Source organism: Fistularia commersonii, chromosome 19 (assembly GCF_037954325.1).
Source record: "Fistularia commersonii isolate RoL2024-O1a breed Wild chromosome 19, RoL_Fcom_v1.0, whole genome shotgun sequence".
In the NCBI taxonomy this organism is placed as follows: Eukaryota; Metazoa; Chordata; class Actinopteri; order Syngnathiformes; family Fistulariidae; genus Fistularia; species Fistularia commersonii.
In genome coordinates, this window is record NC_141302.1 from 12,939,533 (window position 1) to 12,965,866 (window position 26,334).

The following is a 26,334-nucleotide window of genomic DNA, read 5'->3' on the forward strand; positions in this document are numbered from 1 at the left end:
CCCAGAAGACACACCAAGTACTCTCCTACCTGTCTCCCTGATAAACTTTTCTGCAGTTGTCCAGTCATTGAAGTGCTCCCTAATCCCCACAGTCTTTCTCAACTCTTCCCTGGAATTCATACAACACCCCTCCCTTTTCAGCTTCTACCATTTTGCCCTCTGCTCTGCCTTTGTCTTCTTCATCTTCCGTGTCACCAGACTCATCCTACAAAGCAACCATCCTATGTACACTCTTAACCACTGCTTGGCAGTTACTGATCTCCTTCACATTACATTGTCTATACAAGACGTAGTCTGTGAACCCTTTGTTCCTGCCTCGTCTGGGAAAAAGTACTCAGCACAGCCATTTCCACCCTCTTTGCAAAGTCTACCACCATTTCTCCTACTCCATTTCTCTTCCTGTCAGGATTATGATAGTACAACTTTATACCTTCTCCTAAGCTCCTCACCTTGCTGCTTTTCCACCCGATCTCCTGGACAGACAGTATATCCACCTTGCTTCTGAGCATCATGTCAACCAACTCTAGCTTTTCCTGTCGTCCCAATATTCAAAGTCTCTACTCTGTCGAAGACTCTAGCCTTTCCTCTTCTTGCTCTGCTTCTGAACACGCCTTCCTCCTCTCCACTTTGACCCACAGTACCCCAATTTCCAGTGGTACCCTGTAAGTTACAGGCACCAATGGCAGTTGTTGTTAACCTGGGCCTGGACCAGTCGGGTATGGTAGTCGTAGATGACATCCCTTCCTGATACAACTTCCTCTGTATGTTTCCGGGTTGGGACCAGCACAAGGAGAGCACTTGCTTGTTCCCCGTGAGGCTGCATTTGGTTCTATTACTTTATAGATGGTGATAACACTGTAATAAGCAAGGTTGGATAATTAATGGGATCATTGTGAACAAAGTCCTTCTGGTTGAAAGAACAATTAAAAAATAATATGTTTAGAATTCATAAAGACTCACCAAAAACAGCAAATAAATAAATGCTTCCTTCGCTGGGTCACGAATAGTAATTGGATTAGAAACTACAGACTGACAAATTTTTATTTTTTATATATTTTTATTACAATGTAGGAGTTTCACTTGAACGCGGCGACACCGGCCCCGTTACATTTTTGGCAACCTTTATTTTGATAGGGTTGAACCGGAGGGGAAGCTGGAATTGCCCTTCTCTCCTCCATCACCATCCTCCATCCTGTCATCGCATTTTTTTTACATTTTGAAACAAAGCATGATTTAAGAACACAACATTTAAAATTTACAGGAAATGCTGCCTCTATTCGTGTTTTTTAGCGGGTGTGCACGTTCCACGCGCAGCTCTTCATCACATGGTGGTTGTCTTGTCTGTCCTCTCCTCTATGTTTTGGAACGGAATGACTAGAAGAGGAATGGATAGGTTAATCATTATTAATAATAATATCTAATATTAATTAATACATGGTTGGCTATCACTTAGGATGTTAATTAATTCACAATTAACAACATAATGTGTTTAATGCACTGACCCATTGTTCCTTATCACACGCTCATCTGGTGGTAACGAATGATAATTACCATGTTTGCTGGCGCTGGCCCACACTATGTAAATTGTATTTATATACTCCATATATTCTTTCAGAACCTGAGAATTACGGCTTCAGGGGATTGACCCAATCCGGATTGATTAGTGACTGAATGATCAGCTAATTGGTTTGATCAGACCAATGGCAGCCGTTCTCCACTCACGCTATAACACGCCACTGCGTGTTTTGCTCTCTCGTGGCGAACTCTGACGCCACTCACCTGTTGATTTCGTGTCCATCTTGCTGGAGACCATCCTGGTTTTCCTATGGAGAAAAAAGCGGCAGGAGAGAGATATTACTGGTTATTAAAGCTAAATATTGGCTTAAAAGGATCAATTGATATGTATTAATGATAGTATCATTGTCAGTAAATGACTCCGGAAGAATCGTCTGGGCTTAACTGTTAATTAACGTGGAATAACACACACATTCAGGCTGTTTTGAAGTCCTCGGTGTGAAGTGTTTCAGCACACAAACAGGCGAGTGATCGGGAATTTACAGCGCCAAAGATGGTAAGTGCGCTTTTCAGGCTCAGACACTGAAGCGTCTAAGACCTGAATCTGCGGTTCGGTTTGGCCAGGTGGAACCAGAACAGCGTGCTGAGTTCTTTTTTTTTATTTTTATGTGAAAGTAGTGTGTCCCTGTCGCCTTGAGGTGTGATCACAGCTAGGCTAAGGCTCCACGCCGGGATCCAGCAATTTGACTGATCCAGCTCGGATCCCGGGATCCAAGAAGTTAGTCAGATTCATTTGTGAAGAAGGTGCTTCAGAACTTGGATGAAGGCAGAACTTTGTAGGAACTCCAGTCCAGACTGGGGGGTTGAGGTGTCACACACTTATAAACACATAGGGACTCACTTTAACTTGTTCTTGCAGAGGCACACAGTGGCCACCACCACAGCAGCAGACGTCAACACCACAGTCAAGATAATCCACTTAGTGTCTGTGGGATGAAGATGGAGGAGAAGCTTGAAAGAGCAGCCCTGGTCCGTCAGAAGAGGACTCTGATGCATGTTCTCCACAGACCCTGGAGTGTTCTAAGGTTCAACCGGTCTTACCCATTCTTCTGCTGCCACCATCCCCCATTATCTCCACCTTGCAGTTCAAGCCCTGGAAGCCCTCTGCGCAGTGACAGTTGTAGGTGTTGTTGCTGGTCTCCTTGCATGTTCCACCGTTCTGACAGGGAGAACTCAGGCAGGGACCCGCTGGAACACAGAACAAGATGTTTCCACCGCAGAGGGATGAGGATCAGATCAGCTTTGATACTCTTTACTTATGCCTGCGAGAACCCAGGCAGGAGGAAATTGGGTGAACCCAACTGTGACTGATGTAAAACCAAGGCTAACAAAGTTTTGTGAAGGAAGCAATTCTGAATGTGATGGAACAGTCCACCTAAATGTATGGAGAACTCAGGCTGGAGAACAGGGAGAGAACCATAGCAGGAAGGGGAGAACATAGACCCCTTACAGATAGAGCCCAGTTGTAAGGGTCTCCTGGCTGTGAGGTGACGTGCAGACAACCGCCCATCATCATTATAAGGCTTTGCCTTATAATAGCACCTCCTTACTTAGGGGGCGACAGTGAGTCTTGTCTGGGACTAGTGTACTTTGAGGATTCAAAATGAGAAGATCCCCCAGGAGTGATGCTGAACAGTGAATCCCAGTGGTCAACCTGTGTCATGATAAACATCTTCCCAAAAAAAAACGTACACCCTAAAGTTGTATGCTTCTTAAACCCATGCATCTTTGCAAGAACGTTGCACCGACCACCCTCGATGTTACACCAGAAAGAGTCCCTGAGAGGTAACAACAGCGCTGACACACACGCAGAAACACACACACCTCTGAAGCAGTCACGCTTCAAATTGTAGACGGCACACACAAAGCCCTCCTGGCATCTCTTCGGTTGGCAGACGACACCGGTGCTTGTGCATTCGCACGACTGAGAACAGTCCTCTGCCACAAAGTTCTCCTTCAGCTGAGGGAAGGAGGGAAATGGTGGAGTGAGTCAATGTGCACATGCACACACACACACATAAACACACATAGGGCTGTGCACGTACAGGGTAGTATCTACTCAGGAAGGTGCAGCCGCACTCCGTGTATGGCACGCATGTTCCCTCACTCATGACGTAGCCGGCGGCACACTGGCATCCCTCTATGCAGGAGGTGGAATCGCACTCTGAGGGTGCAGACGGGTCGGCGCAGGAGGCGGGGCAAGGCGACATGCAGGGCGAGTAGATGCTGTTGTTGCCACAGAGGAGGACTGGCAAGAAAGATGCAAATGCAGCCATCATCATTATGATAAAGCTTAATTATTCATTCATTGTCTACTACTTATCCTGCATTCAGGGTTACAGGCATGCTGGAGCAAATCCCAGCTGTCACTTGATGAGAGGCAGGGTTAACCATGGACTGGTTGTCAGCTGGTCACAAGGCTACATATAGGGACATGCAACCATTCACCCCCCTTCTTTGCCCCTCGGTATTGTTGGTACTGTGTTTGCGTGTCTTACTGCAGTCCAGCTCCTTCCTCCAGGGTCCCAGTACCATTCCTGCCTCCTGACAGGCTACAGCATATGCCTCATAGCTTGCGCAGCGCAGCCCTTCGTTGTTGCGCTCAGCGCACAGGTCAAATAAGCAGTTGCTGCGGAGACAAACAGACACACACATACTTAGCAATGCACAGGCAGCCGTTTACAAAATGCCACACAGATATTGTGTTCAGGTGCTGTTTTGGAGGTGACTCACTCCTTGTAGGTTTCTGGTGCCAGGGTTGCGTGGCAGGCAGCAAACGGCCCTTTGGGGTCGGACAGGGCGCCACACTGAGACACGCTTAAGTAGTTATCCAGCTGAGAACAGTCTGATGTCTCAAATCCTGAATCTGGATCTCCCTCCACCTCTCTCCTGCAGAGAGACAGGGGATTTCAAAGCAGGAACCTTATAGACTTGTACCTAAATTTTCAGATTATTGGGCGCACCTGAATATAAGCCGCATCCACTAAATTTGAAGAAAGAAAAGATACATAAATAGGCTGAACCTGTCTTTAAGCTGCAAGTGTCTATTTGTAACATATTGAGATATTTACACAGGAAGACGTTGACGTTTGGTTAAAAAAAAAAAAAAGTTGTCAGGTATTGGAAAAGTAGGCCCTAACGGATGAATCATCAATTCACTTCCTTGTACCATTTACCATCCACAGTGAGCATAGAGGGGTGATCTTGGATGTGACCTCACCGGTGGACATGGGCTGCGTGAGGAAGGTCATGGACCCTCATGACGTCCAGCTGGCGGTCAGTGACCCTCCAGCTTTCCCCAAATGCCTTCAAGTTCTTGACGATGGTGCCATCGGGTTTCATGTACTCGTTTCTTCGGTTTCCGTCATAGTTCCCACACAGGCCTCCGACAGAGTTCTCGTAGGTGCTGGGCAGAATGATTGCTGGTGTGCACAAATGACAAGGAGCAGAATTAGATCGTGGATAAAAAAGAAGGCAGTTAGTGAGGGCAGGTACTTTGTGCTTTACCTCCATGACTGTTGCCGTTAAATCGCACAGTGAGTCCAAACTCAGTAGTGAGCTGGACCTGCCTGGAGTTCATTGTGATGCTCAGACCTTCAACAGGGTTGAGAGGAGGTGTCACGCGCTCCCCGTTCACCTAGAGGAGATACAGTGTTACTGTAGTGTTCCAGACAAGACAGTACCAGAAGTAACAAGAGTCTCAACATACCAGGACAACCCTCCTCTGCAGGAACCGGATGTTGACTCCATAAACATCGATGTACATCTGATCCAAGAACGACACCCTGCGGTTCCATCCACGTCTGACGTTCTTCCCCCTCACCAGCAGAGGCACTTTGGAGTTCATTTGGCTCTGGTCCTGAACCAGGACGTAGGTGTATGGCCCCTGGAAGTGATGGGTGAAGCCATCAAATGTTCGGTGATGAGGATCCCCGGAGATGGTGCACTTGTGGAACTCTAAAGGAGAGGGAAATCAAAACAGGAAATCAAAACAGATCTTCTCCTCTCCTGCCTAAAGGGTGTATTTGAAGACTCACTTTGGGGTTGGCAGCAGAGGTCTCCTTTCTTGTTCAGGCTGCAAACCGAGTTGGGGTTGCAACTGTGGTCTTTGCATGTAGAAGAACCACCGAGTGTACAAGTACAAGACTTGGCACATTTGGCTGTCAGCCACGAGTCTCCCACCTGTAAACACATCACACACAGACATAAGGACATTGACATGTGAAGGGACCTGTGCTTCAGTGCCGCCAGTTTGCAAAGGCACTTTCAGAACTGTCTTCCAAGAGGGACACGTCTAAATTCACTGCTTTCAACCTCTTGACTGTTCATACTTCTCCTTGTCCTTGGTTCTGTAGACAAAGTATGCTGAATTGCTGGGTACTGAGGCCATGACATGTTCAAGTGTGACCCCCTTGGGGATCATTTAAGATCCTTTTCTGTCATACCTTGGGATGAAACCCCTTTGGATTACTCAAGAAGATATTCATTCATCAAAGTAGTGGTAGGACAGATTTGATATAAAATCCATGGAATGTTATTTAACCCTCTGGATGAAGTATTTTTACTCCTTCACAGTTCATTCTTTCCCATGAATACCTCATGCTCAAGCTTCACTTACATTGTGGTACTCTCCGTTTGCGTCAAGGCAGCCGCACTTGTCCTGCCGAACACACTTGCCATCGCTGAGGACAAAGCCAGCATTGCACTGACAGCCCTCCACACAGGTGGTGGAGGGCAAGTGGCAGGAGAGGGGGAAGAGATTGGAGCAGGTGGGAGGGCAGGGTGGAGTGCAGACTGAGTAGTGGCTATTTGGAGGGCAGGGCATGGCTGTAGGGAGGGAAGAGTGCCAAATGGTAAGCTTGAATATTTTTCTCCCCAACATTTTCTCGATTTGAGAAGCTAACACTTACGACAGAAGGTGCTTTTCCTCCAGCTCACGGTGACCCCAGAGCTCTGACAGGCCTGGGCATACGCCTCCACGTTGCCGCACAGTGTCGCCGCCATTCCGTTGTACTCGCACATGTCATAGATGCAGTTGCCCAAAAAGGCCTTGGGGGGGACCAGAGAGTGGCAGGGTTTGAAGCGGTCGGAGAGGATGGTCTTTGCGCAGCGAGACTCGTAAAGCTTTTCCACCTCTGCAGTGCAGCGGGGATGGATATCCAGCCGAGTGTCGGGCTGGCAGCTGCAGAGAGGGAATGGTACCTTCTTGTATCACGTGAGTGCATACATGCCCTGTCCTTTCTTTACTCTGTGACTGTGGTTCTCTCTGAATTTCTGGAGCTGTAGTTTTGATCTGTCAGCATTTTATCCATGATGGTGTGATGGATGTTAGAACTCCTGTCTTGGTCTTTGGATGCACTTTGGATGTGCAGAACCATGAGAACTCATTTACCATATTGTACACATGAATTTTCATAGCGCATGCTGTCTCTTTGGGTGTTGTGAGCTGAGGGTGGAGGCCTACTCACCCAGGGTGACTGTCTCCTTCTGACTTCCAGCTGTTGCCCAGTTCAATCACGTCCTTTGCTGGCTTTTTATTGGGCATCAGGTTGTCGTCAGATGCGTTTTGGTTATAGTTGCCACACATGCCACACAACTGGAAAACAGAAGGTGACAGTATTTCATCACAGCGCATGGAATAGCAAGAAGTTTCCGCATTGGGATAATGTACAACCGTTCTTGTGGTTGAAAGTCCAAATACTATTGGATGTTAAACAGCCTCAGATTAACATGAAACCTTTTAAGTCTTCCCACCTTGTTGAAGTACTCTCCGGGCACGGTGATCTCCAGGTGATGGACTCCATTAAACTTCACCTGAAGACCAAAGTTGGTGTCCAGCAATGTATAGGAGCCACTGGTTATCACCTTGGCTCCGGCTACGTCAAGAGACACTGGGGTTCGCACCCGTCTTTTGTTCAGCTGTGGCGAGATGGAGGCATCGCAGATATCAGTAACAGCCACAAACTAGCTACTGTTTCACTTCAGAGGAACAGAATCTAATTCTCACCAGAACCCTGTGACCCCTCTGCAGCTCCACCACCGTATCATGGGGAAGGAAGACCTTGACGTAGTGGACATAAGAGGTCATGGGTTTACCACGCTCCTCATTTTTAGCCACTATCCTGAACGGAGTCACCTTTTCGGCATCACTCACCTTGAGATAGGTGCAATATTTTAGAATTGGCCGACAGCTGGACAACAAGTTATTGCTAGTTTCCCTCAGTCTTTAGCAAGCGGTCAAACAGAAGCCATACCTCTACCAGCGTGTAAGTACATGTGCCCATGAAGGTGTGCATTATGCCGTCAAATGTGTAGTAGTGAGGATCTCCAGAGACATGGCACACTCCTTTACCTGATGGAGGGAAGGAGTCACTCAACCAGACAGGTGGACAAAAATAAACAAAAAAGACCAAAAGGGAATGACAGCAGTGTTACAAAGTGCTAGAAGTCCATCTGTCCATTGTAGTCCATTGTAACATGCCCCTTGATGTGACCATCATCTTACATGATATAAGTCAAAGTGTGTGCTGAGTGTGGTCTACCTGTGGAGTGGCAGTCCAGTACCCCCTCCTCCACCTTGCATTCCTGGGCGGGGCTGCACTGCCAGGGCTCACAGGTCACATTGCGACTGGAGTTACACTTGCAGCGCACTGAGCAGTCCGTCTGTGGGAACCATGTGTGTCCAACCTCCATACACGCAGACACACAGTGTTAACCTTTTGGTGTATGTATTGCATAAAAGGAAAGTGGGCGTCCCAAACGTACCGGCCAGTACTTTCCATCCTCATCAGTGCAGCCACATTCACTGATTGGGACACATCTGTCTCCACTGAGTACCAGGCCTTCCTTGCAGAAGCAGCCCTCCACGCAGGGCTTGTTGCAGGAGCCACCAGGGCCCGCGGGGTCCTGGCAGCTGGGCTGTGGGCAGGCAGGGCCACACGGGGAGTACTGACTGCCCGGAGGACATTTTAGAGCTGGACCGGGTGTCGGCGAGGCAGGCATTGGGGAAAGAAGGGTTTTCAGTTAAAGTGAGAAAACAGAACTTTGAAAAGACACACACAAGTGTACTCACAACAGAAGGTGTGGCTCCTCCAGATGATATCAAATCCTGCTGCAGCGCAGATGTAAGCGTAGATCTCTATTACTTGGCACAGTGCCACCGTCTCGCCTCCAGTGGCGCACATGTTGTAGACGCAGTTTTCGAAGTAGGGGCCGGGGGGCATGATAGTGTGGCAGGGCTTGAAGACGCCTAAGACAGAACATTTGGATTTAATTTTTCATCAGCCAACCAGAATTCTTGTGGTGCCAGTGACTGTGTTTACCATTGGGGTCAATGATCATGCCGCAACTGGTGGGCTTCTTGGCATCCTCCTCAGTTTCCTTGTCGCAGGTCAGCAGTTCACCGCCATTGGTGAAGCTGGGATAAGATGAAAAACATGGTTGGAATAATTTGGTAACTAAATGTTAAGAAGCTCAGAGATTGTGGTGTTGAATCCACCTGATCCCCAAAGATGCCCCAAAGTGTCCCAGTTGCATGACAGTCTACAGCGGCGGTTGGGAACCTACGGTTCGCGAGCCATACATAGTTCATCTGGTGATTGTGCATGGCTGTCAGATAGCCAACTAGTTTATCTGCGTCAACCCTCATGATGGAAAAGATGGCGAAAAGAAAAAAAAGATGATGATTACCGTGCAGTCCGGGCTGCGTGGACAGAGGACTCTGCATTTGGATCTGCGCAATGGCTTTTATGGCTCTCCCAGTCAAAACGGTTCCTGACCCCTGGTCTACAGGATTGAAAGTAAAATCCGTAAATGTCCATCATCCAACAGAAAATTTGGATTTGGGGATAAAACAGCAGAAAGACACATTCTCATTCACCAAATCCATCCATCCATCCAGCCTCGTAAGTTCCTTGCAGTGAGTAATGCCACACATCTTTCTGTGTGGCATTGAGGCACTTTCACCCCAATAATTTTGAGTGCCAAAAGTAATCAGGTCAATAATGTGAATGTGTTCTGTATCCCGAAGCTGAAGGTTCTGCTGCTGGACTCACTCGGGACGCGGGTCTGGAACCTGCCAGCTGTCTCCAAGCTCATTGGTGTTGGCGGCAGGAGTATTGTCTGGTTTCAGGTTGTCGTCCTTTGGATTCCCATTGAAATTTCCTGTAGTGATGACAGGAAGGTGTTCAGAATGTTTGGGTTTGGAAAAAGTTAGGGATCATGAAGATCCCTGACCCTCAGTGGATAATTTCAGGGTTATGGTCAAACATTGCTGGCTCTCACCACACATTCCACAAAGTTGGCCACTGTAGGAAACCGGCATGGTGACATCGGCATGGTGATTGCCGTCGAAACGCACCCTCAGGCCGAAGGATGTCTCCAGGACAACAAACTTGCCGCTCAAGTAGACCTGAACCTCACTGATGGAGGTGACAGGTGGGATGATCCGAGCCCCGTTGACCTATGAGGAAGACCAACACAGAGTGGATTTTTAAATTACAGAGCAAGAGCAAGGAAACAAGAGAAGAAATTAAATGGGTTGGTTTTCTCCTAATGCAGTGTGTTCTCTTCATGTTCTCCATCCTTCTTCTACAGACCAAAGACAATGAAGCCAAGAGGTTGTTTGAAGACTGAATTTTCGTCATTAATTATGCTAATGGTGAGGTCTGCAGCCAATCCCCGCTGACAATGTGGCAAGAGGTGGGGTTTAGCATTGATCTGCTTACCTGCTAACCACAAAGCCACATATAGTGACAAACAACCTGACTATGGGAAGAAGACAGAGAGCTTGATGAGAACCTGGAGAGAACCCATACAGGCTGAGGCAGAACACGGAGCCTTCATGAACCCAACTGACTACAGGACTATAACCAAAGACTGGGAGGTGAGACATTGAAACCCGGCACCACCACTCCCACCTCATGTTAAAACAGCACAACAAAAACACCTTTGCCTTTCTTGGTTTCTCACACATAATGTGGAAGATAAGTCGTTCCCAGAACAGGGTGGGGTTGGTTGAGGGAACTCTTGGCTTAGGGAAATCTACAACTGCATTTTTTTTTTTTGTCAGGTACCTCACCTGGACTCTGCGGCCTTTGCCCAGGATGACGGTCACATTGCTGACGTTGACCACGACTGCCTTGAGGTAGGAAACCTTCTTGTTGCTTCCTCTGTGCTCATTCTGGGTGTCCACCCTGAAGTGCGGTGTGCCGGTGGAGACATTGCAGGGCTTCGTAAGGGTGTAGGAGCACGCTCCCATGTAGTTGTGCGTTCGTTTGTCGAATGTGGTGTAGTGGGGGCCACCAGACACCGAGCAAAAACCATTTCCTGATGTGGTTCAAAAACAGGAAGGGTCAGGTACCTTAAATACAAACCACTGGAGCTTCCAGAACACAGAGGGTAATATGAGTACGATAAGCAAGATCCTCTAACCTTGCCTGCCAATTATACACACTAGCTAACACAAGCTACCTTGTTGTAGGCATTCAATGGTATTGGATAAATCTTAAAAAAAATGTTTTAAAACTTTTAAAATAATCAGTTTTGCCCCCCCAAAGGAAATGGGTGCAACATAGTGTCCATATGAGGTAATGCATAGCAATAAGTACTTACATTTAATTGTTTAACTAAGTCAGTTGCAATAGTGAAAATCTGAAACCTCCATTAGTCCAGTCGTTTGAGGCAACAATGAGCTACAAACCAATCCCGCTGACTTGTTGCTGTCCGTAATAAACTATGACATACCAAGAGGACGGCACTTGTACTCCCCGTCATGGAGCTGGCAGACCTCAGAGCCTGGATCGCAGCTGCTGTGGTTGCTCCCGCTGGGGTCTATGCAGCCACAGTCTTTTAGCGCCACACACTTGCTGTCGCTGAGGACAAAGCCCGGGTTGCACTTGCATCCCTCCAGGCAAATGTCCTCGCAGCCAGCCGGCCCGAGCACTCCCAGGCATGTCTCTGGACAGGAACTCACACACAAGGAGTACGAGCTGTTTGGAGGACAACCCAAGGCTACATAGAGGGATGAAGAGGGGGGAGGAAGATAAAGAAGGTTGTAGAGGGATTGGTATGCAATGTTGAAAAGGACAGAAGGAGAGAGACTGAGCCATGTCACTTGGTATCTTGCGGAACATCGGAACTTTTTCATGAACAGAAGGTGTGGGACTCTTAAAGACTCACGACAGAAGTGCGAGGTCCTCCACTGGTTGACTCTGGCCCCGGTGCTCTGGCAGGCGTCAGTGTATGCTTGTAGCTGGTCACAAAGCACGTGCTGCAGGCCGTTGAACTGGCACATGTCGTAGATGCAGCTCTGGAAGTAGGGGGCAGGATCAACCAAGTTGATACACTCCCTAGACCAATTGGGATGAGAAAGGGCAGAGGGTTGAGGTCTGAAAATCCAGCATTCCTCAGGTTATCATGTCCTTCTAGACAAGCATGGGTCATCCTTTGGAGAGCCAATGCTACATGTACCTCGGGAGATCCTTAATTCTGCTGTACTGTATCAGCAGCAGAAAAATGAAGGGTACGCAAAGGTGGATTGCAGTCCAATAATCTCATCAGAAAAGGGAATACTCTGAAAGTCCCCACTACTAACAAACACGAAAACACTACCAGCTAAGGGAGACCAGATGAAAACAATAGCATCATCTCAATTTTTTGCCCCGCTTGCTAAACAGCTATTGCAAACAAGCCAGTTAGCTATTTTACAGATTCATTACCATCTAGGAAATAATGTTTTTACAGTTTGTTTTTTTTTGCAGGTACTGCACATTTCTGAAGTTCTTCAAGTATTCTTGATTTACTGCGGTGGTATTCTGAGTACATCTCTGACATCTCACTTGTAGTTTGATAAGTAAGTGCTGACATGGCTCAGGACAGGGTGTTGCCTTGTAAAAGGGTAAAGTTAGTGCTGAAACTCACAATTACATCTACACGCACACACACACACACACACACACACACACACACACACACACACACACACACACCTCCGTCTTTACATGAATCAGTCCAGGTTTACCGGACATGAGTTGTGAAGCAGCTATGGATGATCTCACCTGAAGGGTCCCATGGGATCTTTGATTTTGCCGCATTTGTCTGGTTTCTCCACCTCGGGCTTGAGTAGGGGGTCACAGTCGGGGTCAGGCTTGGTGCCAGGGGAGCATCTGGTGGAACACATCATACTTATTTGTTGTGTTTTTGGCAAGAAAGAAAAAAGAAAAACAAGTAAATATGAATCCATGTGCATCTTAGATATGCTGTTCTACTTCTTTTCCTTTCAGCTCTTCCTTTCAGGGGTCACCATAGCCAATGTTGACCAGAGGTACCTAGACTCTTCCACCTTCTTTATCTCCACTTCCTGTAGCCTCCCCGTTCCACTTTGGTCCTTCTCATTCAGACACGTATTGTTTCCTCAACCTTCATTCTTCTTCTAGAGCATACCTACGCCTCTCTTCACAAAGGAAAAACAGTGGAAGTCTCTCAGTGTCAAAGGCTGACTTGGAAAAACATCTGGAAAAGACCTGCACCGATGACTGTCACCATGAAGAGGTTCCACTCCCAACTGACATGCCATCAGTCAACCAACCACAGCACGAGCTAGACATTTGCCCACCCAGATGGAGTGAAGTGGACAAAATTGTGCGTAGGGCAAGAGCCGCGTCGGCTCCAGGTCCCAACGGAATACCCTACAGGTGCTATAAAAATGCACCAGATGTCCTGCAATTTCTCTGGAGGCTGATGAGTCGTGTGTCAAAAGAAGGAGGCCTACTTCTAGGACACTCAGCTCTATGTGACAACAGCAGAGTACACCACAGCATGGCAGCAGCTAGAGGTGGGAATCATGGCCGGCTGCACCATCTCCCCCCGGCCTTCACCTTGGCCATGGAGGTCATCATACAGGCCTTGCAGTGGGTGGTTGGAGGATAGCAAATAAGACCCGGACTGAGGCTGCCACCAGTCTGAGCCCACATGGACACAACACTCACCACAACCAAGTCTTGTACAGTACTGCTACGAGGCAAGCTCCAAGATAACATCGAGCTGGCTATGCATGAAGAGCAAGCCGAGCAAGTCCAGAAGCATTTCCATTGTCAAGGGGAAACTGTTAGACCACCACTTCTACATTTGCGAGGAACCATTCCAATGGTCTCTGAGAAGCCTGTGAAGAGCCTAGGTAGTTGGTATGAACACCAGCCTGGGGCAAGGCCAATCCAGCCCAGAGACGCAAGCTGGTGGTCCTGGAAGTTCGCCGGGAAAAGACAGCAGGAAGGCGCGCACAAGCTGTGTTACAGGCAAAGCAAGGGCAGTGGATGACATGTGAGGGAGTGGAGAAGCGGAAGATCTCCTGGAAAGATCTGTGGGAGATGGAGGCCTTCAGCGCGAGCTTTTCCATTAGGGCGGCCTATGATGTCCTGCCTTCTCCTGCAAATCTAAACCAGTGGTATGGTATGATTTCAGTGACTTCCAGTGGTAAGACCTTACATGCCCTCTGTGCTCAAGTCCAGCAATGCTGAAGCACATCCTAGTGGGATCCAAGACCAGCCTCACCCAAGGCCGTTATACCTGGCGGCACAACCAGGTGCTAAAATGTCTTGCAGCGGTGCTGGAAACTTGGCTGACGAGCATGAACGGCCTTCTCCCTGTCCTCCTGTTGGCATGCAACTCCATTCGTGCGGGAGGGGCGAGCCAGCCTCACCCCCATGAGAGCCGACCTTGGGCAACTTGGCAGTGCACAGGACTGAAGCTGCTGGCGAACCTGGACAAGACACTTTCCTTCCTAGCTGAGATAGCATCCACCGACCTGCGAACAGACCTCGTTCTGTCACTCAGGCTCGTCTACATGATAGAGCTCACGGTGCCCTGGGAGTGCAGTGGAGGAGGCCTATGAATGGAAGAAGCTGAGATATGCTGAACTTGTTGTAGATGCTCAGCAACAAGGCTGGAAAGTGAAGGTTCGTCCAGTCAAAGTAGGCTGCAGAGGTTTCATAGCCACCTCAACATCTAGGCTACTCAGAGAGATGGGAGTACAAGGACACACCCACAGGCAGGCAGTCAAGGACCTCTCCAGGGCTGCTGAGAATGGGAACCAAGTGAACTTGGGACGCTGGGATTCACTGCTGAACCCTCTGGAGATGCCGTGGGACAATCAGCGAAACATCCATGAAGGAGGGCGCTCACTTGACAACCCGAAGGAAGCCATCGCCCACTTGAACCCCATAGCGTCTCATCGGTGCCTGAGGTATGCTTTTATCAAGGGATATCAACACCTAGTCCTACACAACAGATCTCTTCTAGAGCATACCTACACCTCTCGAGATGGTGTTTTGCCTTTTCTCTGCTCTCATTACAGATCGCAATGTCATCTTCAAGCATTGTAGTCCATGGAAGTGCATGCCATGGAGTGCAGTCCGTCCTTTATCATAGCAAACAAAGGTCTGAAAATAATCCGCACACCAACAGGGCTCCAAAGCAATGACAATTTATTTTAGCATGATGTTTCAAGCAACAATTTGCTCTTCTTCAGATGCTTGACAAATATGTAACCCTGGCGCCATTTTTAAAGGGTTTTGATCAAGCGATTCATCACCCGGGCTGTCTATCAACAAATTAAACACAATAACCTTGAGTTGGTATTTATATTCCTACTTCGGGACTAGTGGTGACACAAGGCACCTCTTTTTAAATATATAATTTTATATTACCTTATCTTCATGTTGTTCCTAGAAAGGGCCCAAAATAAAACAGATGCTTCCAATATTTATACAGTCATGCATGGAATGTCATACGAAAGTAATAAAAATAAAATAAAATTATCTTTGCTTTGGAGCCACATAATTTTTTTTTCAACCCTTTGTTTAGTCCTTTTTGATCCAGCATGCTTCCCCAAGTGGGCAGCGGATGTGTGTTTTTTTTTCCATTTTTCTCAAGATCATCTGATGTTTTATTGATCCATCAATAACTTAATCCAGGGGATTAGCAGATGATTGAAGGGCAGTGAAGATTAAGGCTAGTATCAGGGGAGGTTTGCTTGTTTGCAATTTGTACGTGATGTACAATTTCCAAAAATAATAGGATTTTGTGTACATTCATTAATGTTATGAATGAATGTCATGAATGCCAGGGTTTTCCCTCCATCTGCAGAGTCCATTACGTGGATATGATAGTCCAGCCCCCCCCCCCCCAAAATCTGGACAAAACATGCTGGAACTCACTGTTCGTCCTCATCCTCCTCTGTCTGCCAGCTGTTGCAGAAGTCGTTGACGTTTTCCACCAGAGTTCCATCTGGTTTGGTGAAATCATTGTCCGGGTTCCCGTCATAGTTGCCGCAGAGACCGCACATCTGGCTGTGGTAGGAGCTGGACAGGTGGCGGTGGAGAGAATCATGGATTAACAGAGGAGGATGGATGTCTTAAGACGACTTAAAAGGCCGTATACTGTTTTGGCCTTTTAGATGGAATTCGACAAAGTCTGTCTCGGTCCCGCATCAGCAGGGGCTCATCTATCATATGCAAGGAGGATTTATTTTAGAAGTCACACACATTCACAAGACCTTTGAGCTACATCTTGCAAAGATGCATTGGTTGATTCCTGCAGCTTTTCTCCTGCAAGTCACCTCTTTAATCAGGTCAACGGAAACTCCAGGAAAGGATTGCTTTGGAGTAGATTCAGTTCATTCCAATGAGGCGCCTCATGAGTGTTATATTTGAGGTAGAAACATAAATTGGTTTTGGGGAGATTTATACTTCTAAGTGTTTTTTCCGGAGACATCCGTGTCTCAACTTCTTATGCGGTCAGTGGAGGTCCAGGTGACATGCCGAAAATCTCAAAGGGAAACAATGAGAAACAAACACGGCAGGCATAGGAACCAACCTGGGAACTGTGATCTGGGCGTGATGGTTTCCATCCCAGCGCACCTGGAGGCCAAAGGGTGTCTGCAAGGTGATGTAACCACCAGCGAGACTGAGCGAGACGTCCGGGGAAGGGGAGTGGGGCAGGGCCACCCGACGCCCGTTCACCTGAAGGATGACAATGTAGCAGGGTTAGAACCTGACCCTCGTTTGTCCCTGCAGAAGATCTAGACCTCCGTGAGAACAGGATAGAATGTGTAAGGTGTATACGATACACACACACAATCTGGCACTGGTGTGCGGCTCAGTTTGCCCAAGATGGTTGGATTGGTTGCAGAAAACCGACAGATCTCTGAAAGTGTTCTGTGCTCTGCTCAAACGTGGAAGCTCAAAATGGTAAAAGGGAAAACTAAGACAGCTCTCTCTCCCTGCTTTCTGGTTAAAGGCTTAAAGTGTAATTCAGACTTGTAAAGTTTTTTTTTTTTCTCAAGAGAGAACTATGTTATAATCCTAAAGTAGGGATTGATTTTCATACCCTATATCCTATAGATTAGGGCACCTAATAAAGATAAAAAAAAGAAAAAAAAGTTTGATTTGTGGATGGATCACCATGAGCTTGGAGTGATGAGGAGGCAGAGGAGGAAGATGAAGCTGAAGATTACAGGGGTAATATTCAAGGAGAGGGAAAAGCAGGAGAACGCAAAGATCATATAAATAGGTGGAGACATGTCGGAATTAAATCCAAAGGGATTAAGCCTGGCTTGGAGAATGTGATACAGCTGGTGTGTGTGTGTGTATTTGTGTGCACGCGTCTGAGACATGCATACCAACGTCCTCCTGGTCTTCATCAGGGTCACAGTCACTTTGTTCACCGTGACGTAGAGCTTTCTCAAGTAGGAGACACCCGATGGTCCTCGCTCCTCGTTCTTCCCCTCCACTGAGAACCAATGTCCTGAACAAAGAACACAACCCAGACACCTTTTCTACATTCAATTCTGGTCAAAAGAAATGAAAATATTAAATATCAGATCAGTCCAACTAATTCTCTGAATGTTCCCTGAGCTTCTTCCGCCATGTGAGGAGGGAATCGAGTGATGCGTGACAACCTGTGCTGTTCCTGCAGGTTCTGGCCAGGGTGTAGGTGCACGTGCCCATGAAGCTATAGAAGTTGTTGTCAAAGGTGTTGTAGTGGGAATCTCTGGACACCACGCAGTCCTGAGAGCCTAGTGATGACAATATAGAGAAAAGAGATACAGAACATGAGCGAGAGAGATGAAAATCTTCACTCCAAAGCAGCTAAAGTCAAACAGGTGTCTTGGAGCAGCAGGCCAGAGGAAACATGCTATTTTGTTTGCTAAGCTCTGACCGCCGATGCTTCTACGGCCTCCTGTATGAGCCACCTAACTTGCACGGATGTCTAATGAGTGACATCGCCAGAGTAACTCCGCCGAACTGAAAATTAGAGTGTTGATTTCAAACAATATTAGCTACCAGTACTGTAAGCATGATCTAATCCAGCCTCAGGGTGGCAAATGCAGCCTCAGGACGGCACTGGGCCGTGTCTCCACAAGCCTGCCTTGGGGGCGCACGAAGTGAGGAAGGCATGGAATAGGATGCAGAGCGGAAAAGCAGTGATCCTGATGATATACAGGTACCACTGGAGGTGTGGAAGTGTCTAGGAGAGTCAGCGGTAGATCTTCTGACAAGATTATTCAACAGGATCTTAGAGAGTGAGACGATGCCTGAAGAATGGAGATGAAGTGTGATAGTGCCTATTTTTAAGAATAAAGGGGATGTGCAGAAATGTGGCAACTATAGAGGGATAAAGTTGACGAGTCATACGATGAAGTTTTGGGAGAGAGTAGTGGAATCTAGACTGAGAGCAGAAGTCAGCATTTGTGAACAGCAGTATGGCTTCATGCTTAGAAAGAGTATTACAGATGCAATATTTCGTTGAGAATGCTAATAGAGAAGTACAGAGAAGGTCAGAGGGAGCTGCATTGTGGTTTTGTAGACCTAGAAAAAGCATATGACAGGGTGCCAAGAGAGGAGCTCTGGTATTGTATGAGGAATTCTGGAGTGGCAGAGAAGTATGTTAAACTGGTGCAGGACACGTATGCTCGCTGTGAGACAGTGGTACGGTGTGCTGTAGGGGTAACAAAGAAGTTCAAGGTGGAGGTGGGACTCCATCAGGGATCAAGCCTGAGCCTCTTCTTGTTCGCAGTGGTGATGGACAGGCTGACAGATGAGGTTAGACAGGAATCTCCATGGACTGTGATGTTTGCAGATGTCATGTGATCTGTAGTGAGAGCAGAAAACAGGTAGAGGAAAATCTAGAGAGGTGGAGGTATGCTCTGGAAAGGAGAGGAATGAAAGTTAGTCGCAGCAAGACAGAATTATGTGTGTGAATGAGAGGAACTCGGGTGGAACGGTGAGGCTACAAGGAGTGGAGATCAAGAAGCTTGAGGATTTCAGGTACTTGGGGTCAACAGTCCAGAGCAACGGAGAGTGTTTAGGAGAGAAGGTCAGAGAAGCCAGATTGAGATGGTTTGGTCATATACAGAGGAGGAAGAGTGAATATATTGGTAGACGGATGCTGGAATTGGAGCTCCCAGGCCAGAGGTTTTGAAGAAGACCAAAGAGAAGATTTATGGACGTAGTAAGAGAGGATATGAAGGTAGTTAGTGTGAGAGACGAGAATACAGAGAATACAGAGAATACAGAGAATACAGAGAATACGGTTAGACGGAGAAAGCTGATTTGGTGTGGCGGCCCCTGAAGGGAACAGCCGAAATAAGAAGCACACTCATCCCAGTTGTAAAGGATTGATGAGCATGCTCCCCCACTGGAGCCAAGAGGTGTTGTTGTCAACAAAAATGGATTAGGTATGTGTTACGGTTCTGACTCTACAATCAATGTAGCTTGTTAGTGTTTCCCTGCAAGATAGTTTACGGATTCCTGCAACAGTATATCTGCATCAATGTACTTTGCTAGCACTGAAAAACATGTTGGATATACATACGATCTTTGGAAGTTCAAGTGTATTTTCTGACATCAGCAAAGATGTGCTTTGCCCAAAAATGGTAGTTCACTTGTGTTGCCCTTGTGCAAAGATGGTTCATGAGAGCAGTGTGTAAACATACAATTTGGATATAAACTTTGTAAGCCTTTCAAAACTAACCTTTCTGTGCTGGCCACTGGGGGTCTCACTTCTCACTCATTTAGCTGTCTTGAACCTGCCTTAGCTCTCATTAGCTAATCTTGAAACCCAAAACCCACGGAAGACAACAGGGTGCTGTTGTAGTGATTGGACTGGATCAGACCATAAAGACTCTAATAACATCTTAAAAACACACAAGAAGAAGCAGGACACAATGTATATTAGTAATGAAGGTGTCCTCCTAAAGGAAAAGGATAAACATGTACCCCTTGCTGGGGTACATGTTTATTGGTAGCTTAAGTACATGTAGTGTAGTGAATGTGCACCTACCAATGGGATAGCAGCCAAGTTCTCCATTCTGGATTTTACACTCATGCATTGGTGGGCATACTGAGGCCATACAGGTAAGGAATGGTGTGTTACATTGACATTTGAGAGTGCAATTTCCCACAAAAATTTCTTCCCCTTGCTGAGACACAAAAAGACAACAAGTGTGAGAAGAACAACTCAGTGAGGCTTTTATCAAATTATGGAGTGAAGATGTATAGCTGTACTAATCCACTTTGGCGTACTTTGTAGTACTGGCCATCCTTTTGGCAACCGCATGAACTCTTTTTGACACATTTTTCAGCACTCAGGATGTAGCCAGGATCACAGACGCAGGCCTCAGTGCACGGACCACTGCAGGATGGAGGTTTCCCAGAACATGTCTCCTGGCAGGGGTCTGCACAGGGCTCATAGCGGCTATTGGTGGGGCAGGGCAAAGCTGTGGGTAGAATGGAAGGTAGAAGTTAGATATGTACTTGGGGTCAACAGTCCAGAGCAATGGAGAATGTAGAAAAGAGGTGAAGAGACGGGTTCAAGCAGGTTGGAATCCATGGAGAAAAGTGTCCGAAGAAACGTATGCCATAGAGGACGATCAGCCAGTATGAAAGGAAAGGAGTTCTGATCATGGTAAAGCTGCTGTGTTCGTCCTCGCAAATGACCCACACTAAGGAGGGGAAGCCCAATGAGTTTGATTCAAGTGGTCAAAACACCGAAGGTCCAAACTCCTTCCATGATTCCCAAAAAACACAAAGAGATAGACAACTCCTTCCATTCATCCATCATCCATCGAGTCACCCGTCACTTACGGCAGAAGGTCTCATTCCTCCAGGATCCGATGTTGACTCCACGTTCCTGACACTCATTGACATAGGCCTCAATAGCTTCACACAGAATGCGCTTCGCTCCATCCAGCTCACACAGGTCAAAGACACAATCCTTGAAGTAATTCTGGAGAGAAAGGTATAGTTTAGAATGCCTCATTTGTGTGTTGGTTGATTACAATCTGTCAGAGAGGTCATGGTGTCCCACTTCTGTACCGCACAACATCTTATGTCCTGTCGAGACAATTGTATTAGTGTATATTAACCTGTGCGCTGGGAGACATACATTGGGGTTGACTTTATGGTGACATGAAGTGAAGGGTCCTTTTTTGTCCAGGAGGATTCCACAGAATCTGTGACTCTCATAAAGTGTCTGCTCCTCTTCATCACATTCAGGGATAGTGGTCTTTGACTCCTTCCTGCATCTGTGGACACAGAGAGTGAGAGAAGTCTGACCCGCTTCCATCATGTCCCTTGTAATCTTCTTCTTTTCCATTCAGCTACTGCCTTCGGGGGTCGAGTCTACGTATTCTCTGTATCATCTTCTCTTGCACCAACCAACGTCATGGCCTCTCTCACTACATCTATAAATCTTCTCTTTGGTTTTCCTTTACACCTGCTGCCTGGCAGTTCCAATTCCAGCACCCTCCTACCAATAGAGTACATTTGCTGTCCCTCCTCTGTACATGACCGCACCACCTCAGTCTGGCTTCTCCGACCTTATCTCCAAAAGATCTATCATGTGTTATGCCTCTGATTGACTATATCCTGATCCTGTCCATCCTTGTTACTCCCAAAGAGAACCCCGACATCTTCATCTCTGCCACGTCCGGCTCTACTTCCTGTTCTTTCTTCAGTGCCCCTGTCTCACAACCATACAGCATCACTTGTCTCACCACTGTCATGTACACCTTTCCTTTCATTCTGACTGATAGTCTTTTATAACACAATCCCTCTGACCCCATCATGGACATTCCTGTTTTCCTCCTCCATCAGCCTGTCCATCACCACTGCAAACAAGAAAGGGCTCAGAGCTGATATTTGATCTAGTCCCACCTCCACCTTGAACCTCTCTGTCCCACCTACAGCACAAGTGACCACTGTCTCACAGCTTGCATACATGTCCTACACCAGGCTGACATCTCTGCCGTTCCAGACTTTTTCATACAATACCATAGCTCCTCTCTCGGCACCCCGTTGTATGCTCTTTCTACGTTTACAAAGGCACAATGCAGCTCCCCTGACCTTTTCTGTACTTCAGTGCTGCACATGCTGCATTTGTAGTACCCACTCTTTTTCTGTCTACACATTCTTACACATGCTGAGTTCTGCTGACGGTCTAGTTTCCACTACAGTTTACCATAACTTCAATGTATGGGCTCATCAACTCTATTCCTCTATAGTAAGCACAAGTCTGCACATCTGCCTTATTCTTTAAAGTGGGCAACCTCCACACTTCTTCTCCAATCCTCAGGCATCTTCTCACTATTTAAGATCCTGTTGAATAATCTGACCAGGATTTCTACTGCCACAGACACTGCTGAGACATTACCATACCTCCACAGGACTGTAATCAATGGTGTTTGTTGTTAAGGGGGGCATGGACCTGAGATTCATTGGATCAAATCTCATGTCCCTTCTAATTTTGATATTTGCAAATGCAAGCTGCTTCCAGTTTTCAGTTTTAAATTAAGTATATATATTCTTTCATGAAGATTACAGGACACATTGGTGATCCTTTTTGTGTTTGGGTCACATGTCATACCACACTTCCTTGTCATCATTGCTTTATTTTGTCATTCTTTTCCTGTTTTGTCAAGTCTTTGAGTACTCACTTTGGAACAGTGCTCCAGCTGTGCCCAAACTCATTTGGATCGCTGGTCAATGAGTCGTCTGGTTTACGGAAATCGTCTTTGACATCTCCGTCATAATCCCCACACAGTCCGCACAGTGTGCCCTTATAGCTACAGGATGTAAAAATGCAACAAAGGTCTCAGTTCCAGGTGCATACCTTTTTTCACAAAAAGAGATCCAAATGAGAACTTCCACTCTGTGGAGTGAGAATGTTTTGAGAGCACACGCGATTCACGGCTCATTCAGTCCACACTCACTCTTTAATGACTTTGACATCCATAAAATGGTTTCCATCATAGCGAACAGTCACACCAAAGTTCAGGGACACCGTGTAGTGCTTTCCTGACTTGAATACAGACACACCAGGGGCAGGAGTGATCGGTAGGTTTACATTGGCCCCATTCACCTGTTGAAAGAATATTTTAGAACTGTTCACCTGTAAGACTCCCATATGTATCCATTGGTATGTAAAGTCAAATAGGTTTCTCAACCAAGTTGGAGACTGGCAATGCTCCTGCGCTCACCTGCACAGTGCCTCCTTTCAGGATGGAGACCCTCACATTGTATACATTGACATGTACGGCCTTTACATAGGAGATGGTGGGCCTGTTGTAGCGGTTTTCGTTGTCAGCGTGGACCTCAAAGTGCGGTAAACCCGTAGCATTGCACGGTTTACACATCAAATAACTGCAGTTGCCCTTGAAGTTGTACTTGCGTTTATCAAAGGTGGTGTAGTGGGGGTCACCATACACTTTGCATGAGGATGTACCTATATCAAAGAAAAAAACAAGTCCGTCACAACAGGCACGAGAAAGCTCAACCCAAATGCCAATCCCTGATATGCAGCATAGATAAATCCCACGAGTCTGGACCCATCTAAAGTAGCTAAGCATCTTATGGTTAGAGTCGTACTGTTGTATGTTCTGTACTCTCATAGTCTGAGTATGAAATGCAAAGTGAACATTTCGATTGGCACATTATTTAACCATTTTGCCTTCAGGGGTGCGTTGCTGACACGATTATCTGAACTAAACAGTACAAGTTCTGGTCACTTACCTTTGGGGTAGCAGCCTGCAACACCGTTGACCTCACGACACTCTTCAGTGGGGTCACACGAGTTGTCAACACATTCCAAAGTGTAGTTCCCTGCACAGCGACACAGGGTTGAGCAGCCATCTCCATACACAATCTCTTCAGGCTGAAAGGAAACATAGTTGGAATCAATGCTTGGAGGTATGTCATGAGAGGTGCAAGGGTACGGCCCCTGTATTTCCTCAGGTCCTGATCCTGGTGTAATGCTGACTGTGATATCCAACCTCATAATAGTTGTTCTTGTCATCCAAGCAGCCACATTTCTCCAGCGGCACACAGTGTGGTCCCTTGAAGACAAAGCCTGGCTTACAGAAGCAGCCGCTGATACAGGAGCCGGTGCAATTGCCGGAGGGTTCCTGACAGGTGGGGATACAAGCTGGACCACATTCTATAAACTCAGAGTTCGGAGGGCATGGTTCTATAAAGGACAAAACAAAGCGGAATCGGAAGATTAGAAAAAGCACAGATGAAATTCTGAAGACGATGAAAAAGAAGGAATTGAATGATCATGTAATGTACAGTGTCATACTTGGTGTTGGAGTCGTTGTCATGTAAATTATGAACAGTCTCCCAGACAATAGTTGTGCACAAATTTCCTGCTTGTAGCAAATCAGCACTGACCTCCATCAGGGTAGTCTCCGTTTGGGCCCATGGCGTCTTTTGGAGTCAGACCCCTGTGCCGCGTCCAGTCGCTTTGGTCCGAGTAGCCCTGTCTGAATTTGCAAAACGGTTCAACATTGTTGTTATAGTCGCAGGATGTCACCACCACTGAGGACGTGTTAACAACGACTGGTGCCATGAGGGAATGATAGCAATGGCAGGGGTATATTTCATATCAAAAGACAAGGGGCAGCATTGCTCCAGTACTTTCAGGGGTGTGATCGCTAGCTGCTTCAGGAGCTTGGCCACCAGCTCATGAGTATGCATTGGGTCATATATCCACATGGATGGATCGCTCTGGACTGTTGACCCTAAGTATGTGAAATCCTCCAACTTCTTGCTGTCCAGTCCCTGTAGCCCAGGGGTGGGCAAACTTTTTGGCTCAAGGGCTGCATTGACTTTTGAAATTAGACAGATGGGCCATGTCAGCACAAGGTATGTTTCATATATAAAAAAAAAAACAACGCATTTGTTAACAGTACATATGAGACTCATCTGACTTTTTTCTGAACATTGTCTGACATTTGCTTTGAAAGTAAAACTAGCTTGGTTTTGAAGGCTCTGACGCTAGCTTGCATTTCATGCACAAGCGTTTTTTTTCCTCCTAGCTTCACATCCAGCTCATTCATGTGTGTCAGTGTGTCCACAGTAAAGGGTAATTTGTACTGCCAATTGTACTTGTTCTTAGTTTTATCCACCCCCTTGTACTTTTTAATTTGATCTCATTTTTTACTTGTTTCGAGTTTTATCTACTGCTTCTGTACTGTCTTTAATTGAATCTAATTTTCACCTGTTTTTAGTTTATCTACTGTTTTTTAATTTGGTCTCATTTTATTGTTGTGCTGTGCTCTGCTTTGCTTGTAAACTTGTCGACCCTGAAAATGAGGGAGACCTCAGTGGTCTTACAAGTATAAATAAAGGTTTGAATGAATGAATGAATGAATGGGTAAATACAAAGCCAATCTGTCATTCAGTTCAAGAAAATTCTCAAGTAGCTCCAAAAATGAAATAATCTCCTGTTTGAGCTCCCTCATTCATTGATCCAATAATTCAGTCATTCACATTAAGTATGAATTCCACCAATCTTTGGTGGGCCGAATTAAAAAGACCAACGGGCCGGATGTGGCCCGTAGTTTGCCCAACACTGCTGTAGACTCACCGATCCACCCTGGCTCCTTTTATTCACACACATATATTCCGTCTTGCTGCAGCTAACCATGTTAAATTTTGATATGAACTTACTTGTGACTTTCTGGGAACCTCAAGGCTCCCAGTTCCACATGCCAGCCCTCATTTTGATTCTTGTAGGTCTCCACTCGTCCTCCCGCATGATCACTGGCTTCCAGAATGGTCGCCTGATTGATTGAGAGTCATTTCAGACTTAAGAATAATACTAATAACAACATTATTGCTGCATTCACTGACATTTAAACCATATGGTAAAACAGACTACTAGCAGGAGATTCATATCTTTTTTTTTTATGTATTTTATATTTGGTGGTTAATCGTCCCTCCATATTGTACATACATTGTGTCCTGCAGCTTTGAGCAACTTGGCAGCCGTCAGTCCCGCCATCTCAGCGTCGACGACAGGCACATTGAAGCCGTAGTTTGTATGAGGGAGTCCATTTTCAACAAGGTACTGCAACTCGTCGTAATCTTTGTCATCCAGGCAGTCGAACATGGTCTCCCTCTCCCCACTTGTAGTGGCATGGCTGTGGTGCCACCCCAGCAGGAGAGCAACTGCAAATAGAAACAAGTGTTGAGAACCTTGGACAGTAGCATAGCCTAGCATCACTTAAAAATCAAGGAGTTCTTTGATAGAAATGATTGAGTCTGCTACTCACAGATCATCCATTTAAACAAATGCAGACCCATTGCTGACGCTTTCCTGAGGGAGGAAAGGAGGGAGGAGGGAGAAAAACAGGGGAATTTGAAAATGTCACTTTTATGCTTTGCTTATGATGATATTCATATCCTACAATTTTGCGAATTA

The 26,334-nt window shown here is 46.5% G+C and overlaps 1 protein-coding gene across 1 annotated transcript; it reads right to left on the bottom strand.

Annotated features, from left to right (window-relative positions):
- Positions 1 to 1,073: 1,073 nt before the first annotated feature.
- On the bottom strand, positions 1,074 to 25,666 carry LOC147223794 (zonadhesin-like). Its single transcript, XM_086166339.1, has 43 exons — positions 25,581 to 25,666; positions 24,300 to 24,391; positions 23,903 to 24,096; positions 23,643 to 23,784; positions 23,111 to 23,355; positions 22,844 to 22,992; positions 22,568 to 22,696; positions 21,019 to 21,157; positions 20,718 to 20,859; positions 20,157 to 20,350; positions 19,915 to 20,053; positions 17,531 to 17,647; positions 17,252 to 17,376; positions 16,447 to 16,592; positions 15,789 to 15,932; positions 12,633 to 12,740; positions 11,755 to 11,924; positions 11,320 to 11,586; positions 10,655 to 10,902; positions 9,859 to 10,036; positions 9,630 to 9,738; positions 8,898 to 8,992; positions 8,648 to 8,824; positions 8,341 to 8,549; positions 8,118 to 8,262; positions 7,825 to 7,927; positions 7,583 to 7,724; positions 7,330 to 7,494; positions 7,044 to 7,171; positions 6,486 to 6,757; positions 6,194 to 6,402; positions 5,613 to 5,757; positions 5,285 to 5,532; positions 5,083 to 5,212; positions 4,796 to 4,997; positions 4,309 to 4,464; positions 4,074 to 4,204; positions 3,621 to 3,823; positions 3,400 to 3,535; positions 2,617 to 2,763; positions 2,417 to 2,501; positions 1,780 to 1,823; positions 1,074 to 1,374 (listed from the first exon to the last, which is right to left on the bottom strand). The coding sequence occupies exons 2-43, from the start codon at positions 24,328 to 24,330 to the stop codon at positions 1,322 to 1,324; spliced, it is 6,441 nt and encodes a 2,146-aa protein (XP_086022465.1). The 5' UTR covers positions 24,331 to 24,391; positions 25,581 to 25,666; the 3' UTR covers positions 1,074 to 1,321.
- Positions 25,667 to 26,334: the final 668 nt, after the last annotated feature.